At 41.5% G+C, this 14453-nt stretch overlaps 1 protein-coding gene across 1 annotated transcript in view; it reads left to right on the top strand.

Annotated features, from left to right (window-relative positions):
• The window catches only part of PTPRG (protein tyrosine phosphatase receptor type G), a 379786-nt gene that overhangs the window by 281241 nt on the left and 84092 nt on the right, over window positions 1-14453 (top strand). The window contains exons 8-9 of the mRNA XM_072347365.1: window positions 4514-4671; window positions 9347-9539. Coding sequence (XP_072203466.1) covers window positions 4514-4671; window positions 9347-9539 — 351 coding nt within the window. The remainder of the gene's footprint in view (window positions 1-4513; window positions 4672-9346; window positions 9540-14453) is intronic.

Below are 14453 nucleotides of genomic sequence, written 5' to 3'. Positions count from 1 at the left end.
GGTATTGCAGATTTCAGTTATTCAAAGTGTAGCTGGGTAACGTTTCCACCTATCAGGCATTGCACATACATTAATTTTGGAAATAAGCTCATTTTAAGATACTGTTTCCAATGCAGCCAAGTTCCTGTTTTCTTACAGAAAAGCACGATGAAAGTCCAAAGCATTCCATGAGATATAAATGGACTTGGCATGTAGCTATTTTCTTCTGATCTCCAATCCAAGTTCCTGTTAGATTTGAAAGGAGGTTTGATCACAGATAGTTGTGATGCTGTTTACCTGAATATCTCAAGAACCCTCCTATTCCACGGTGATTCAGTTAAAATTCAGGGCTATCTTCTCCCAGCATTTCAGAGAATTTATTTTTAGCAAGTCTGTCCTTGAAGTCAAAATATTCAACTGATAGTTCTTGCAATATAGTATTTGTTGGCATCAGCTTCTGAAAACTGCAGTAGCTAGTGGGTATCTTCCACCAGTATTGGTTTCAAGATCTGATTTTTCCTCTGCTGTGAAAACTATTGTGCACAGCTCAGTATTTGTTCGCATGCGGTGATGCTTTAACAAATCTGGAGTGTAAATAGGTCAACTCCTTAAAGCTTGCCTGCAGTTGCTGTGGCTTTGGGTCGGTCGTACAAAAAATGGCCCTTGGTCCAAAAAAGTGGGGAGATTTACCAGCCCAAAGAATATACTGGGCACTACTGGCTGATGATAAAGAACTGAAGAAAATAAAGAGTGTTTCTTGTCTAGTAAACAAAAATAGTGTTGAAAGACTTCACCTGATGTTGTTGAAACAGGTACACGGCCATCCAGATATTATCTTGGGTTGTTTAGTCCTGTATTTTTGTCTTCTGTTTCCACAGCTGATTTGGCTGAAGAGAGTTTGCATGAGTCACTTAAATATATGTTTCCTACTGTATTAGTGTAAAATAAAAACTCAAATATAAGCTTTCCTGTTGGTTTGCAGACAAAGGCAGAAGCAGAATATGGATTGTTTTTAAGGGAGGAAGACCAAAAGGTGGACAGGAATGTTGTATCAGAAGATACAAGCTGACTGTTAATTGCATTTTGTGAATGTGAGAGTTAAAGCACCATATTGTCCCTTTATGCTGTGGGATGCAATATCACATTGTCTTAATTGTCAACAATGCATATGTGGCACTTGGCTAATTTTTCCTTGGGAAGTATTAGAGTGAACACTTCTTTACGAGCCTTGGTGCTGCCAATGTCGACTCACCGGTTGTTAACTGCCAATTAAATTGGCTGTACAGATCAGAGTGGCAGCTCTGTGATGTTCCTGGTGCTGCTCCTTTCCAGGCTACCCAACGTGGTGGTGGCTGCAGCAGCACTGTTAGTGCTGCTCTCAGGGGATGCTCTGCAGTTCGATGCTCTGTGGTTAGGGTCAGACCCTGCGGCTCACATTTCCTGTTTGTTTTTCCATGCTCTGGATATAGCAGGACAGGGAGCAGCAGAGACCACGAAGGTGCGGGGCTCTTCCTTGGCTCACAAGTGGGTTTTGCAGGATTCATTGCGCTGTTCACAGGTTATTTGCAGGTGAACACAGATGTTATCGCCGATGTGTTTTATTGCTTTTGTCTGCCAGTTCTTTTCTTTGTACCTGTCAACAAATGCTGGATTGTTTTTGTTGGTTGTTTTTTTTTTTAATCCTCCTCACATAGAATGTTGTGTGGTTCCCAGCTTTGTCTGGTTTCTTCTCCCTATGAACTCCTCACCCTGCCCAGTCTGCTCCCAGCTGTCTGGGCAAAACCCCTGCCTGTCCCAGCAGAGAAAAGGAAACAGGAGCTGCTCATGTGAGGCGCTGACAAAAGTGGCATTTTTTTTCCAACTTTACAGTTTAGTAGGAATGCTATATATAAACACACACACACATGTAAGTATGTGTGAATAACATGTTCCCACCGTGTTCGGTGAGCGCTGTTGCCTGGCTTGCAGATGATTCTTTTTAGAGACTTAGCAACAGTCATAAGCAGTTTGTGGCTGGAATGTTAAGTGACTTGATTTTCAAATCCCATCCTCAGTCTGTCTCAGGCTCTCAGGAACATAACTTCATGGCATTCATTTCCTGTTTTCATATTGTATGGAAGAAAGAGTCCTGAGTTTCTAAGTCACTTTTTCTGTAAGCTTGGCTCGAAGATGTTTGTGACTCCAATTCCTAAAGCTGCACCATGCATCTACGTGGAGGAGATAGAAATTAATGATCTGTTTTCAAATGTGCTGGGTTATTAAACCGTAATCAATTGATTATCATCTATTTTAAAAGTCATGGTAATCCAATTATAGGTGTTTTTTATTTCAATCTTTGGAATTCATTAACCAAAACCTACAGCGTTGCTTGTAGCCATGAAAAATGAGAGTACACCCTGTCCTACTTAAAGCTGTGCTTTAGCAAAGCTACTTTTTCCTCAAGAATTATCGTTGCTTGTATCTGACTATGAGGTTCCAAATGCTTAGGAAAAAAAAAAATTACCTAATTGATAAGTAAAATTTAATCATAGTCGGATACTTCCAGTTTGCATTCAAATAAGGTATTTCTCTGTCTAAATAAGCTTCCCTTGGTTGATTATTCATATTGTAGTTCAAAATGTTTAAAAATGAAAGACAGAGTTGGATGAAATGTAGACTACTTAATACAGTGTGTATTTAATATAAAAGTCATGCATTATTCATTTTTGCAATTTGAATAACTTTGAATTTAGCATCCCTGTTCTTCATCTTTTCCTTTGATGAACAATTAATTATTAAAATATAATACTGTCAGCATATGGCACAAAAATCCTTGAAAGTGCAGAATGGGCCTCGTTCTCTTGTCAGCCTTTGATAAAGGGGTACTCTGTATTCCTGGTTTTCCAGAGAGTGTTTGTCCAGCATCTCAGATGTTTCCATCGTTGTAAATAAAAGGTTATCCAAGTTAACAATAGCTAAATTGTTAATTATAACCAAAACGTTATCTCATAAATCTTCCAATAAACAAGGATCCAAGGGGAAGCTCTTAAAATGTGCCTCTACCTCTCCCATCTATTTCATTTGTAGTCGTTGGCTGTCAGTGCAAAAAGGATGTTTGCATGTTCAAATACTTTTGGATTCATAGCACCCACCCTGTGCTCAGCTTTCATAGAGAGAGCTTCTTAAATACAAACCACCTCATTTTGCTGTGAAGCTGCATCTGTGCTGAAGTTTGAAATCAAATCCTCTGACTGAGTTTGCAGTTTTTCAGACCAGTTTTTCCTGTATAAAAATAAACCATTGCGTTTTTAATTGGAAATCAAATTAAATGCGACCTTTTGCCGTGATTATGATTTCTTGATTAGTTCTCTTTGAACTTTGGCCAATCATGTGTATTTTACTACTTAATACCTGAACACACACTTCTCTGAAGGTGTTCTGTGAGATGATGTTTTATTCTTTGCTTGCTTCCTTCTTGAGGGTGCAGAAGTTGTTGATATCTGCTCGGGTTAGAAGGAAAGAAATGGTTAATGAAGATATTGCGGTATTCTGTTACAAAGTGGTATACTTTGACTTTCATAGAATTACTCATATTTTGGAACTTTTCAAACTGGTTGATAATATGCAGGAGAATGGAAGACCATAGAATCATAGAATGGCTTGGGTTGGAAGGGACCTCGAAGACCATCCAGTTTCAACCTTGCTGCCACCTGCTAAATCAGGCACGAGAGATCCGGTCAGCTGCCCAGCAGGTCTGACGAGGTGGAAAGTTGCTGCAACGTGAATGCTAGCTTTTGTTTGAAGCACTGAGAATATAGAAAGTGAGGAATAGAGATGTATGACAGAGCCTCACGTGTCAGCATGCCCTGAGGCAGTGAACACCTTTGCACAGACTGAGAGGGAGTGAGTCAACATAAAGTGTGGAGGATAAATGTGCAGGGATGGCAAGGAAATTGTCTTGCCTCCAGCTGTTCCCTCCTTTCATTTATTTATTTATCTTCACATTGTTAAATACCACCAGCTTGCTACTGTTACTGGAAGGAGCTCATCCTTCAGCCTGCTGGACTCCAACAAGGAGTTTCTTGGGTTAGAGGAGAGAGCATTTTTACCCCTGAAATGTTCTTATGGTGCTCTGCTGACTGTATCCAGTCTTGACTGCAAGGAGTGAGACCCCTGGGGCCCCACTTTGTCCCAGCAGGGCTTTAGCATGCCTTCACCACCATCAAGCTGAAACCACTGAACACGGTGTTATTTCAGTGTTTGCATAAAGCATGGAAATATCAAGGGCTTTTCACAGCTGCATACATTCTGAATAGGAGCATATAGGATTGACTGGCTGCTCTTTTAATAATCAACACATCGACTTTTACGGGGTGCTTCTGATAGGGTGTTTCTATCTTTCATTACATATATATGATGAAATATGTTGTTGCCCTTACACTTTGCTAAGCTGCCTATCAGTGTGACATCTGTTTTAAAGATATGCTTCTTTAAATAAAATAAAATAAATAAATAAATAAGAGAAGCTAATTTTGCTTGTCAAACTCCCCCACAGAGAAAGAGACCTTCCTGGATCCCTTTGTGCTGAGGGACCTGCTGCCAACATCGCTGGGGAGTTACTACCGCTACACAGGTTCCCTGACCACTCCTCCCTGCAGTGAGATCGTGGAGTGGATCGTTTTCCGGAAGCCCGTTCCCATTTCTTACCATCAGGTATGTTCAATTCATTGGTGAGATCTCTTAGAACTAAAGGGGTTGGAAGGGACTTTTGAAGATCACCAAGTCCAACCCCCTGCTGAAAGCTGGCTCTTGATTTACCCTCTTCAACGTGGTGTTTTCAAGGCCCGTGTTTTAATGCTGTGAGCAAAAAAAATTCTGTTGACAGAGTGGGAAATGTTGGTGAATAATTTCTTTTTAGTAATATTGTTTCTGAACAAGAGCCATCAGTCTTAAGAAGGCGGCATAACATGAAACCTATTTTCCTCTCCATGATTTATTTGGTATTGTTTTTGTTAAGATTAAGTTAAGCTATGGTGTAAATATTTACACGGTGCTCCTTTTTATTCTTTTTAATTGAAACTTTCTTTTCAAAGTAAAGTGAGTGATTTCAGTTCTGTTCAGATTTAGTAATTTGAACTAATTACATTAGAACAGACATGCTTCCATTAATTCTCCATGCTTAACTGTTTTCGCAACATAGTAAAGCTGCCATTATGTGCTTAGAAAACTGGTACACGAATCTTTAAAATTAGCACATAGCAGCTTTTAATGCAGACAGACCCCATGTCTGGGATTGGTCTGGAGAAGAATGCTTCCAATAGAGTAACAGATAAATATAGTCCAGCGTTTACCAGCGAAGTGTATTTTTGATGTTTTAAGATTGTTGTCCTTAGAAAGCCGTCCTGCTGAAGTTAGTCCTCCATTCATCTACCTTAAGCCACTGAAAACAAAGCTTTTCAATACACTAATTCTGTAAAACCAAAGTGAGAGGCTCAGTGAGTGGTTGTGACTGAAAGGTGTTGGCTCTCAGAGATTTCAGAAGGGTGGGAGGTGGTTGCTGTGTCCCTGCTCCAGGCTTGTCTTTGCATTTCCTACATCCTAATGCTTCCCCTGTGGACCCTCCCACGCTTTTCTGAAATGCCACATTGAAAACAGGTCTCAGTGCTTCATCTGGGTACTGTGAGACGAGCAGATTCATGCGTTGAGCTGCCTGTGCTGGCATTACTTTGCCTTTTTCACAACAGCATGAGGTTGTTGGTGGCTGACAGGAACCCTTTTGCAAATGCCTTCTCCAGAGCTCTCTCTAGCACTGCTGCTGAGTGAGCACCGTGTGGTCATGCAGGCAAAGCGTGGGACTTTCTGCACATGGGCCCGTGGTTGAATCAGACCCTTTGTCTTTTTCAGGCTGTTTCTCTGATTGTCAGGATCATTTCGAATTCTGGCCCTGCCTGCAGGATACTTGCAATCCCTTGTAGCTTTTCGCTGCATCAGTAACTTTACTGTTTATCATTGGATGGCTGTGAGGGCTGACTCGCACTCAGTTTTATACCCTGTGTACACCTCTGTGTACAAGTCGGGTGGGTCACACACTTTTTTCTTCTTTTTCAGTTTTAACAAATGCAAATAAACTGCTTAATCCTGGCAAGCCCTACGGTGGTATAAAGGTGCTTTATCCTGGCATAGCTTTCTTTCCTATGCAGTACAATGGTAATGGTGCCAAGTCAAGCCTTTACAATTTGGCATTTTGCTGCTTTTTGTAAGTGTGTGTGGTTGAGGGGCTGGGTATTCTGCATGGAGACAGGCTTTCATTGATGCTACAGCACATGTGGAATAAATAATAGTATTCTCCCCCTTGGCAGCTCTGGGGATGGGTGTATTTTAAGAGCCTGCCACCCTGCCATTGCCATGATTATTATTTGTTCCTCTAACAGAAACAGTGCAGTATAATCCATTGCCACAGTTTAACCTTCTTTATCACAAACCCCATGAAACAGTCTGTAATCCCAGAGGAGGAAAGTGATATTGTTTAAGCTTTGTTGCCATTCCAATTAAATCCTTGCTTTTGTGCAAAATACCTCGCTGTAAAAAGGACAGTTCTGAAGTGGTCCATTTGTAGAGGCTTCTCTATTTTATTCTCAGTGCTCTCCATCATCATCATCTCTCCCAATAATTAGACAACAAAACAGGACAAGCCGTATCACCCTGCAGATGCATTGTAAAGCTAAGTGCATTCGGTGACCCAAAGCACGGCATTATCTCTCATAATGCATACCTCAGAGTATCTCATTGTGCTTATAACAGTTTCAGTATTTTTAATTACCACTTTTATATCCAGCCCTTAGAACACTGTGCACACCAGGCTTTAATGGTTTGTAATTGCATGACTTGGAATTTTAGATCAGGTTTCTCTGTATCTTGTAGCAGCTTTCTCCCTCTTATAGCAGCTTATGATTTCTTCTTCTGAACAGGAGCTCTTGTACTCCTTGAAGAGCATGAGTGTAGCTCCTTGACTGTAGATCTTCTCTACTTTTTCCCTGGCAGCTATAGATCAATTAATTTCTCATTTGCGGTAGATAATATTTTTATAGTAAAAATGAAGTTGAAATGACTTATATATACTTCAACACATAAAAAGGGGAAGGTTAAAAATCATATTTGAACTGGCAGTTGTTAAAATGCAATTATACCTCCCCAAGGTAGCATGGCAGAAGAAAATATTTTAAAAGTTCTCATTGAAAGTTTAAAAATTCAATTAATGTCATGGAAGCGTAAGCCTAGAGCTTTGACTTGACAAGGAACAGTTGCTATCCAGTTCATGAACTTCTACAGAGCCACTTAAAGACCTGTTAGTTGCCTTCATCAGAGCTGGTTCTCGAGCATGGAGTGGAAAGCATAATTAAATATTTACAGAGTTATGGTCAGCGTCTCCTTGGAAGATGATAGAGTAGCACAGGGCTTAGCAAGATCATCTGCTTTCTTTCTTAAGACAGAAGTGTAAGATAATCCTTTTACCTCACTTTTTAACCCATCTGTCAGTACTTTTTATACTAACAATTAGCAAAGAGTTTTCAAGATTTTTTTTGACATCTTTCTCTTAAGAATCAGAGAGAAAATTACAGCAGAGACCTTGGGAATATGACATTCACCTCAGCTGCAGAATCCAAATCCTACCATCATTGCATGCGCTGGAGGCTCAAAGCAGTACCTGGGTCCCCTGCCTGAGATGGAGCCTGCCACCAGCTGTCACCTTCCTGCTGGCTGCACACTCTCCCTGTGCACTGGGCTCCCTGCTTGTACAGTAAGAGCAGTTGTCCTCGGGGGGAAGCTGCTGCTGACAATGTGCAAGGATGTGCTGTTATCTTGGAAGTGACTGCCCATTATGAGGCTCATTTCCCTTGTACTGTGTATTGGTGCAGAGCTGCCAACTCAGTATCTGCGCACTGAGGTCCATCCTTTCTCCCTCCTGCTGTCCATGCACTGCTCACGGTGATAGCATTCCCATATATTTCTCCATTAGCCAGCCTAGCACGCATCCTCGCTCCAGGGAGACTGACTTTTGAAATGAAAAGCATGAAAATTGACTCTACTTGCCTGTGGGGGTTGGAAAAGATTTACAGATTTCAGCCCACTAACAAGGATCATCCAGCCCCGCAGAACTGGCCAGCTGGACAGCAGTAGCAAAAAGGAGTTTCTGTTTACTGGCTTGAAGGGAAATTAAATATCAGCAGTGAGCACCTCTTGATTGAGTGGAGTATCCTTAGCTGTTTTGTTACACCGTCCTTTGATTATTTTTATCAGCACCATCAGCTGAGGCTACAATGATCATTTTTCCCACTTAGAAGTTTCAACTCTTAGGTTCTGTTCCATACTTTTAGAACAGAAGCACTTAATGGAAAGGATGTTGTGTTCACAGTGACCTGTCATTAAACCATGAGCATAATCCAAGTCCTTTTTAAAGTCTTGGGCCAGATTCTGTATTCTCCAAATACTATCAATATGTGTAATTGATGTTGATGTAAACAATATCAGCAGTGAATCTTTCTCTGCTCTGTCTTGCTCAGCCTTTCCAGCAGCGACATAACTAATTCTAGTTCTTGACCTGAATGCTAACAACCTATTAGTAAATGCTATACTGACCTTGATAGCTGCGAGAACAACATTAGCTGAAAATATTTTCATCTTAGTTTGCTAGAAATTTTGTTCTAAAGAACTGCTGAGATCCAGAGTAACAGAAAAGTTTCCCAATTACAGTTCTTTCTTACAGGTTAATACATTTTATTAAAAATAGCTCAAAACTGAATGCAGCTGAGAAAACTTACTCCCAGAGGAATACATGCTAACCATGCCCATTTTGTGTTACAATTTCTCACCCCGTAGCAGACATCAGAGGGAGCAGTGCCTGGTAGGGAGGTCATGGTGCTCGAAGCTGAGAGTCTTGAGGTTGTTCCACTCATGGGTCAGCCAGCTCGGGGTTTGGGTGTCCATCCCATAAGGGATAAGGTAACATCACCCTCTCCGGGAAAGAGCTCTTGGGGTGGAAACGTTTTTGGCATGATACTGCAAAACAAAGCAATGCCAGCTGTGAGAAGGGCTTGGCAGGGCTGTCACACAGACACTCCTTCCAGACAACGGGTCTGAGGGCAAATGTTTCCTTGTCCATGACAGACAGCCATGAGTTGCTCAAAGCTCTTCTCTTCTGTTGGGCAGGATAAGCCCTGTGCTGAGATAAGGCGGTTGGCAGTGATTTCAGTGGGCAGCCTGACTTCCCGCAGGGTTTATCAGTCTTGGCATCAACACTTCCTGCCATTTTACTCTCTTATCAGCCATCCAGATTTCACCACATTGTTTTCTAATTAACATCCTTTCTCTCCCCCGCCATGATGGTCAGCTGGAAGCTTTCTATTCCATATTCACCACCGAGCAACAAGACCACGTCAAGTCCGTGGAGTACCTGAGGAATAACTTCCGACCACAGCAAAACCTGAACAACAGGAAGGTGTCTAAGTCTGCTGTGAAGGATGCGTGGAGCCAAGATATGACAGACATCTTGGAAAATCCACTGGGCACAGAAGCTTCCAAAGGTAGATTATGTTTGTAAATTTTGCATTCAACTAATGAGGGATTTTATTATTTAATTTTTTTTCCAACTTTGTCATTAAATTGTGTTGAGGATAGATGTGAGCTGCCAAAGAAGTAATGCAGCATATGCAGGTGTTCTCTGCTGGTATATGTCAACAAATAAACTAACCCCATGCCTGCCTGCAGGTAACTGTGAAGCTCATTGTCATGAGGTACCATGTAGATAGAGCCACAAGTTTGCAAGTCCCAATCAGCCAGTGTCCATGTTCTTCCAAGCTGGCTGTAGGGCCTTAAAGATGCCTGACAACAAGAAATGCTAATGAAAAGGCTCACGGGTAGAAGTTTAGCCCCATTAGCACTGACTCATTGGCTGTTTGAGTCGAAAATGGGGTATCCAGATGTGGATATGATTTTCACTTCTTAGGAGAAAAAGAGTTGTGAAGAAACACTGTGCTTTTAATCAAAAGTTTATATCAACCTTCAGGTAATGGTGACTTGGGGGGAAAAAAAAGATCTCTTCCTTATAGACAGTTGATTTCATAATATCTTGCTGAAGTGTTTCATGTGCCTTTTTGTAGAGCAGCTGGTACTTGCTTCTGTCAGACACTGGCTAATGAGCAGGCTGGAGGGGGCAGGAGGGAGGCTGCGGTTGTTGCATTGGCACAGACAGCCTTGGCTAGAGGAACACATCAAAAATTCTGAGAGAAATGTGTGCAGGATAAAATAAGACTGGGAATAAATATCATTTACTGCCTTTATTTGCCTTTATTTTATTGACTGCTGTTATTTATGGGTAGGAGAAATGACGTGTAGTTCCCAGTCTTCAGTCTCGAGAAGTGCACGGTGCTTAACCAGGCCCGAGTAAAGTTAAAGGACAGGGGGCAGTTTGCCAGAAGGAAATAGCTGAGCAGATTTACAAGCTGCCCTTGCGTACCTGGCATTTTCACCTGGCCGGGCCCATAGAGCGTAGTTTTCAGATGTGAATCATGAAAACAGCTGCGTTCAGCAGCCTCACCTTCCCTCAAGAGTGCTGAAAGAGTGTATTTCTCAGGGCTCATTATTCCGTGAGTGTGCTTATTTTTATCTATATAATATACACGTACACAAACCCCATTTACATTAAAGGCAGCCTTGGGATGGAAAATTTACATCAGAAGTGAGAAGGAGATCTTGGGATTGAAGAGACCCCGCTACGCTCTGATGCTCTGGTCTGCAGTTTTCAGTCAGTGTTTTAACAACAACATGTGTCAATATTTATTTCTTCAGTTATATCCTGTATACATATTACTTACCCAGAACAGTGATGAAAGTTAATAGGTTACGTTATGTTAAAAGTGACAAAACTATCTAGTTATTATTTTGAGTGCAGCCAAGGTACTGCTGGTATGCATGGTATAATATTCAAGATTTTATTGTTTTGGCCGTATGCCTGAATATTCTTTTCCTCACTGCAAGGTTTTTAAGATTATAAAAATGTTTTAGGTGATTTTTACCCCACGTGGTAAATGCCTGAAAGCCGCGATTACAGGCATTACGAATGCTAGGGTCTGTAGTTAATGCGGTCACCTTGAACTTGGAAGGATTGATTTTGAAGGGGGCACTTGAAGTCACTGGAATGATTCTCACTGATTTTGCTCCTTATGGACTCTTACGACTCATTCAGCCAAGTGAATGTGGCTTAGTTAACGTGATGCAAGCCAGCTCACTGGATCAAGGGAGTTGCATAAACGTGGATCCATCCTCGGTTAGTTTGGTACCTGGGTGCTTAACATCTTACAAGCCTGGGGACTGGCTTCCTGAGAGCGTGCTCCTTGGGTCCTCTCCCAGCATTTCCAGGTCCTGTAATCTCTGTACTTGAGCTTACATCATGCTTCTTAGAGACTCACATAGGGAGCTGCTTATCCCCCTTCCTGTGATCTGACAACATTCAGCATGCCATCTAATGGCAGGGATGATGCTAAAGTCGGTGATTTCTTTTTCCCTCGAGCTTTTGGTGTAGGAAGCTAATGGCTGAGCAGCCAGTCTTTTTGTACCAGCTCTGTCAACTTGTCACTTTTTGGGCTGTGTGCACACCCAGGGACACTGAAGGTGTATTTTTTTCATGAATTTAAAAATAAATAGATTGCTGCAGTGTTACTAACACAAAATGAATTGTTGCATATCCTCCAAAGGTTACAGGGATGAGTTATAGCTGTTCTAGAGATATAACAACGTGGATGTTTCTGGCCCTTTCTTTGACAAAGGTGAACAGTGATGATGTGCCTGGACCACTGCACATTCTGAACTACTGACATATAAATAAAATGAGTTGAAGTCATAATACTTGAGTGAAAGCAAAACCTATTGTTTATTCAGCTAGTAAATACAGCACCTCTTTATACAATGTCATTCATGCAAAAGTACCGAGAAGCTGAATACAGAGTGCTGCTCAGCCAGACAGTCTAGCATACAAATATAAGAGCGTGGGGTTAGCATAACAAATTATTCTATGCAGAATCTTCTGCACACCTCACAGTTGCATCTCAATGCTTTCCACATTGCATTTGGCAGTGTGACCAGTGGCTGTCACATGTTACCTCCTGTATGCTCTCCTGGGCTTAAGTTTGTATGTTGTAGGAGAGGGCAAGGTCATGAAAATGTGTCTTTCTACTGCAAGGTAGTATGGTTTGTGATGGTCTTCAGCTCTGGAGGGGAAGTTTGGATTTGTTTGTCGGTGTGAATTTTTGCAATTTGTTCCTTCTGTCACACACTATTAAGTCTCTGGGCAGTAGTGCTAATCTAGAAAACAGCGTAGCATTTGTTATGTAAGCCTTTCTTAGTTTGGAGGAAAATGTGCCCAGAACAATTTGCATAATGTGCAGAATAATTTTCAGAATTCCCCGCTGAAAAGCAAGCGTCAGATCAGCGCAAAGCAGTGAGGCTCTGCAGTTGTCCATTGATAAGCATGGGATCCTGAATGCTTTGGCAACAAACGGGAATGTCTTTTCTCCTCTTTATCAAAGCCATCTTGGGTGACAGTACAGCCTCCAATGAATTTGGGTCCAGCCTGTTAGCTAAGTGTGAATGTTGCATCTTTTCTTTTGTAGTTCCTCTCCTTTTCCTCTTATTATTTAATTTCAAAGAGGCACTAAAGGGAGATGGCACTGTTTACAACAACCAGAATATAAGATGGCAAAAATATTGTAGTTAACTTGAAATAGCGCAGAGGACTAAATTTTCAGTTGAGAGTGGAAACTCCTGTTTTCCTTTTGTGTTAGTTTTTAGTAAGACGAGTTTTCTTTGGTTCTGTTATCTCATTCCTTCTGCCTGTTCACAAAAGCCAATTTAAAGCAGTTCTCTTGAGAACTGCTCGTATGCCTGAGCTAAAAGCCTACGCATAAGATCTCTGCTAAAGCAGAGCCTGTGGACTGAACTTAATTCTGAAGCTGACCCTAGAGCTGTTTTAAGAAACCATACGGACTGCCTTTAAATATAATATTTCTGAAATCCACCATTCAAGATATACACAGTACAGCTATATAATAATAACAGCTGGCGGGTAGATAATAAACCATCATACCAGAGGACTCATCAGTGTTACGCTACCATTTCATATAAAGTTTTGCAAATGTTGAGGTTCTCTGTACAGACGTACTAAACCATGAGTGCATTTGTAAAATATTCACCAGATATTGTGAATAATAGAAGTCTGTCCTGTTTAAGGACCCGTTCCTGCATATTTGGTATTTCCTTATGTTGTCCCATGAAGGAGAGAGAGATTTACAGAACCTTACCAGCTTCAGTTAGATGGAGGTATGGAAGCTCAGGAGGAAAACGTGTTTCATTTCCTTGTTTCAGGGTGTACCCCGTGTGCAACAATATTCGCCCATTTCATTTTGCTGCTAATTAGAACAGTCAAATGTTTGTTCTTCTCTTTATGTTTTTTAACTCTGGTAGAAAAAACCTTTAACCTTTCTGTCTCATTAAACGTGCTGCAAGCCTCCCAACACTTAGACAAGCATCCCATGTGAGGGGCTCTTGACATCAGAGTTTTCTTTCACAGATGCCTGATTACTTCCCCAAAGGTGTCTGATTACTCTTTGCTGGAGTCTCAGATGATGCTGTTTCCCATCAGTGGGAATTCACCTTAGAGTACTGTCTTTAATTATGATCCTAGGCTAAGTTAAATGATAAGCAATCGTAAATTCGCTCTAGTAAAACTTAGCTTGGAACTCTAACAGCTGGGACATTTCTCTAGTAGTGTGCAGGTGATCATTTTCCGTAGTGCTCTTTGTAAGTTGTAGTGATACCATTTGGAAATCATTGTAACTTAATGCCACTAAAACCACCCAGAAGGTACTTGGATTTTCCCTCCCCCATGCTTTGCACTGGAGCCGTGGCTCCCGCTATCGATCTACAGTCAAAGATTCAGCACTGCTTGAGCAAAACAGTTCAGTTCTTAGGCACAACTTCACAACTTCACTTCTGTGAAGAAACCAAGGCTTCCTCTGAAGGTAATGTGTTTTCGGCATGGCATCATTGTGTTGGAGTGCATTGTAAAGTCACAGAACCATTACAGCTGAAAGAGAACTTTAAGACAACCAAGTCCGACCATTGACTCACCCCCACCATGCCCACTGACCACGTCCCTCAGTGCCACATCTCCACAGATCTTGAACACCTACAGGGCCAGTGACTCCGTCTCCTCCCTGGGCAGCCTGTGCCAGTGCATCGTCACTCTTTGGGAGAAGAAATGGTTTCTAATATCCAACCTGAACTCTCGTGCAACTTCAGCTTAATACTTCTTGTCCTATTGCTACTTAGAGTGCATCTCCACTGCAGCATTATCTACAGTCTTAAGTTCTGCTGGAGATTAAGCGCAGTGCAGTGACGTTGCTGTTCAGGGACAGATAGTTTAGAGCTCTGATGGCAGTATT

The sequence above is a fragment of the Excalfactoria chinensis genome, chromosome 12 (assembly GCF_039878825.1).
Source record: "Excalfactoria chinensis isolate bCotChi1 chromosome 12, bCotChi1.hap2, whole genome shotgun sequence".
Classification (NCBI taxonomy): domain Eukaryota; kingdom Metazoa; phylum Chordata; class Aves; order Galliformes; family Phasianidae; genus Excalfactoria; species Excalfactoria chinensis.
Note: the sequence above shows the minus strand (reverse complement) of the source record. Positions and strands in the feature narration are given on the sequence as shown.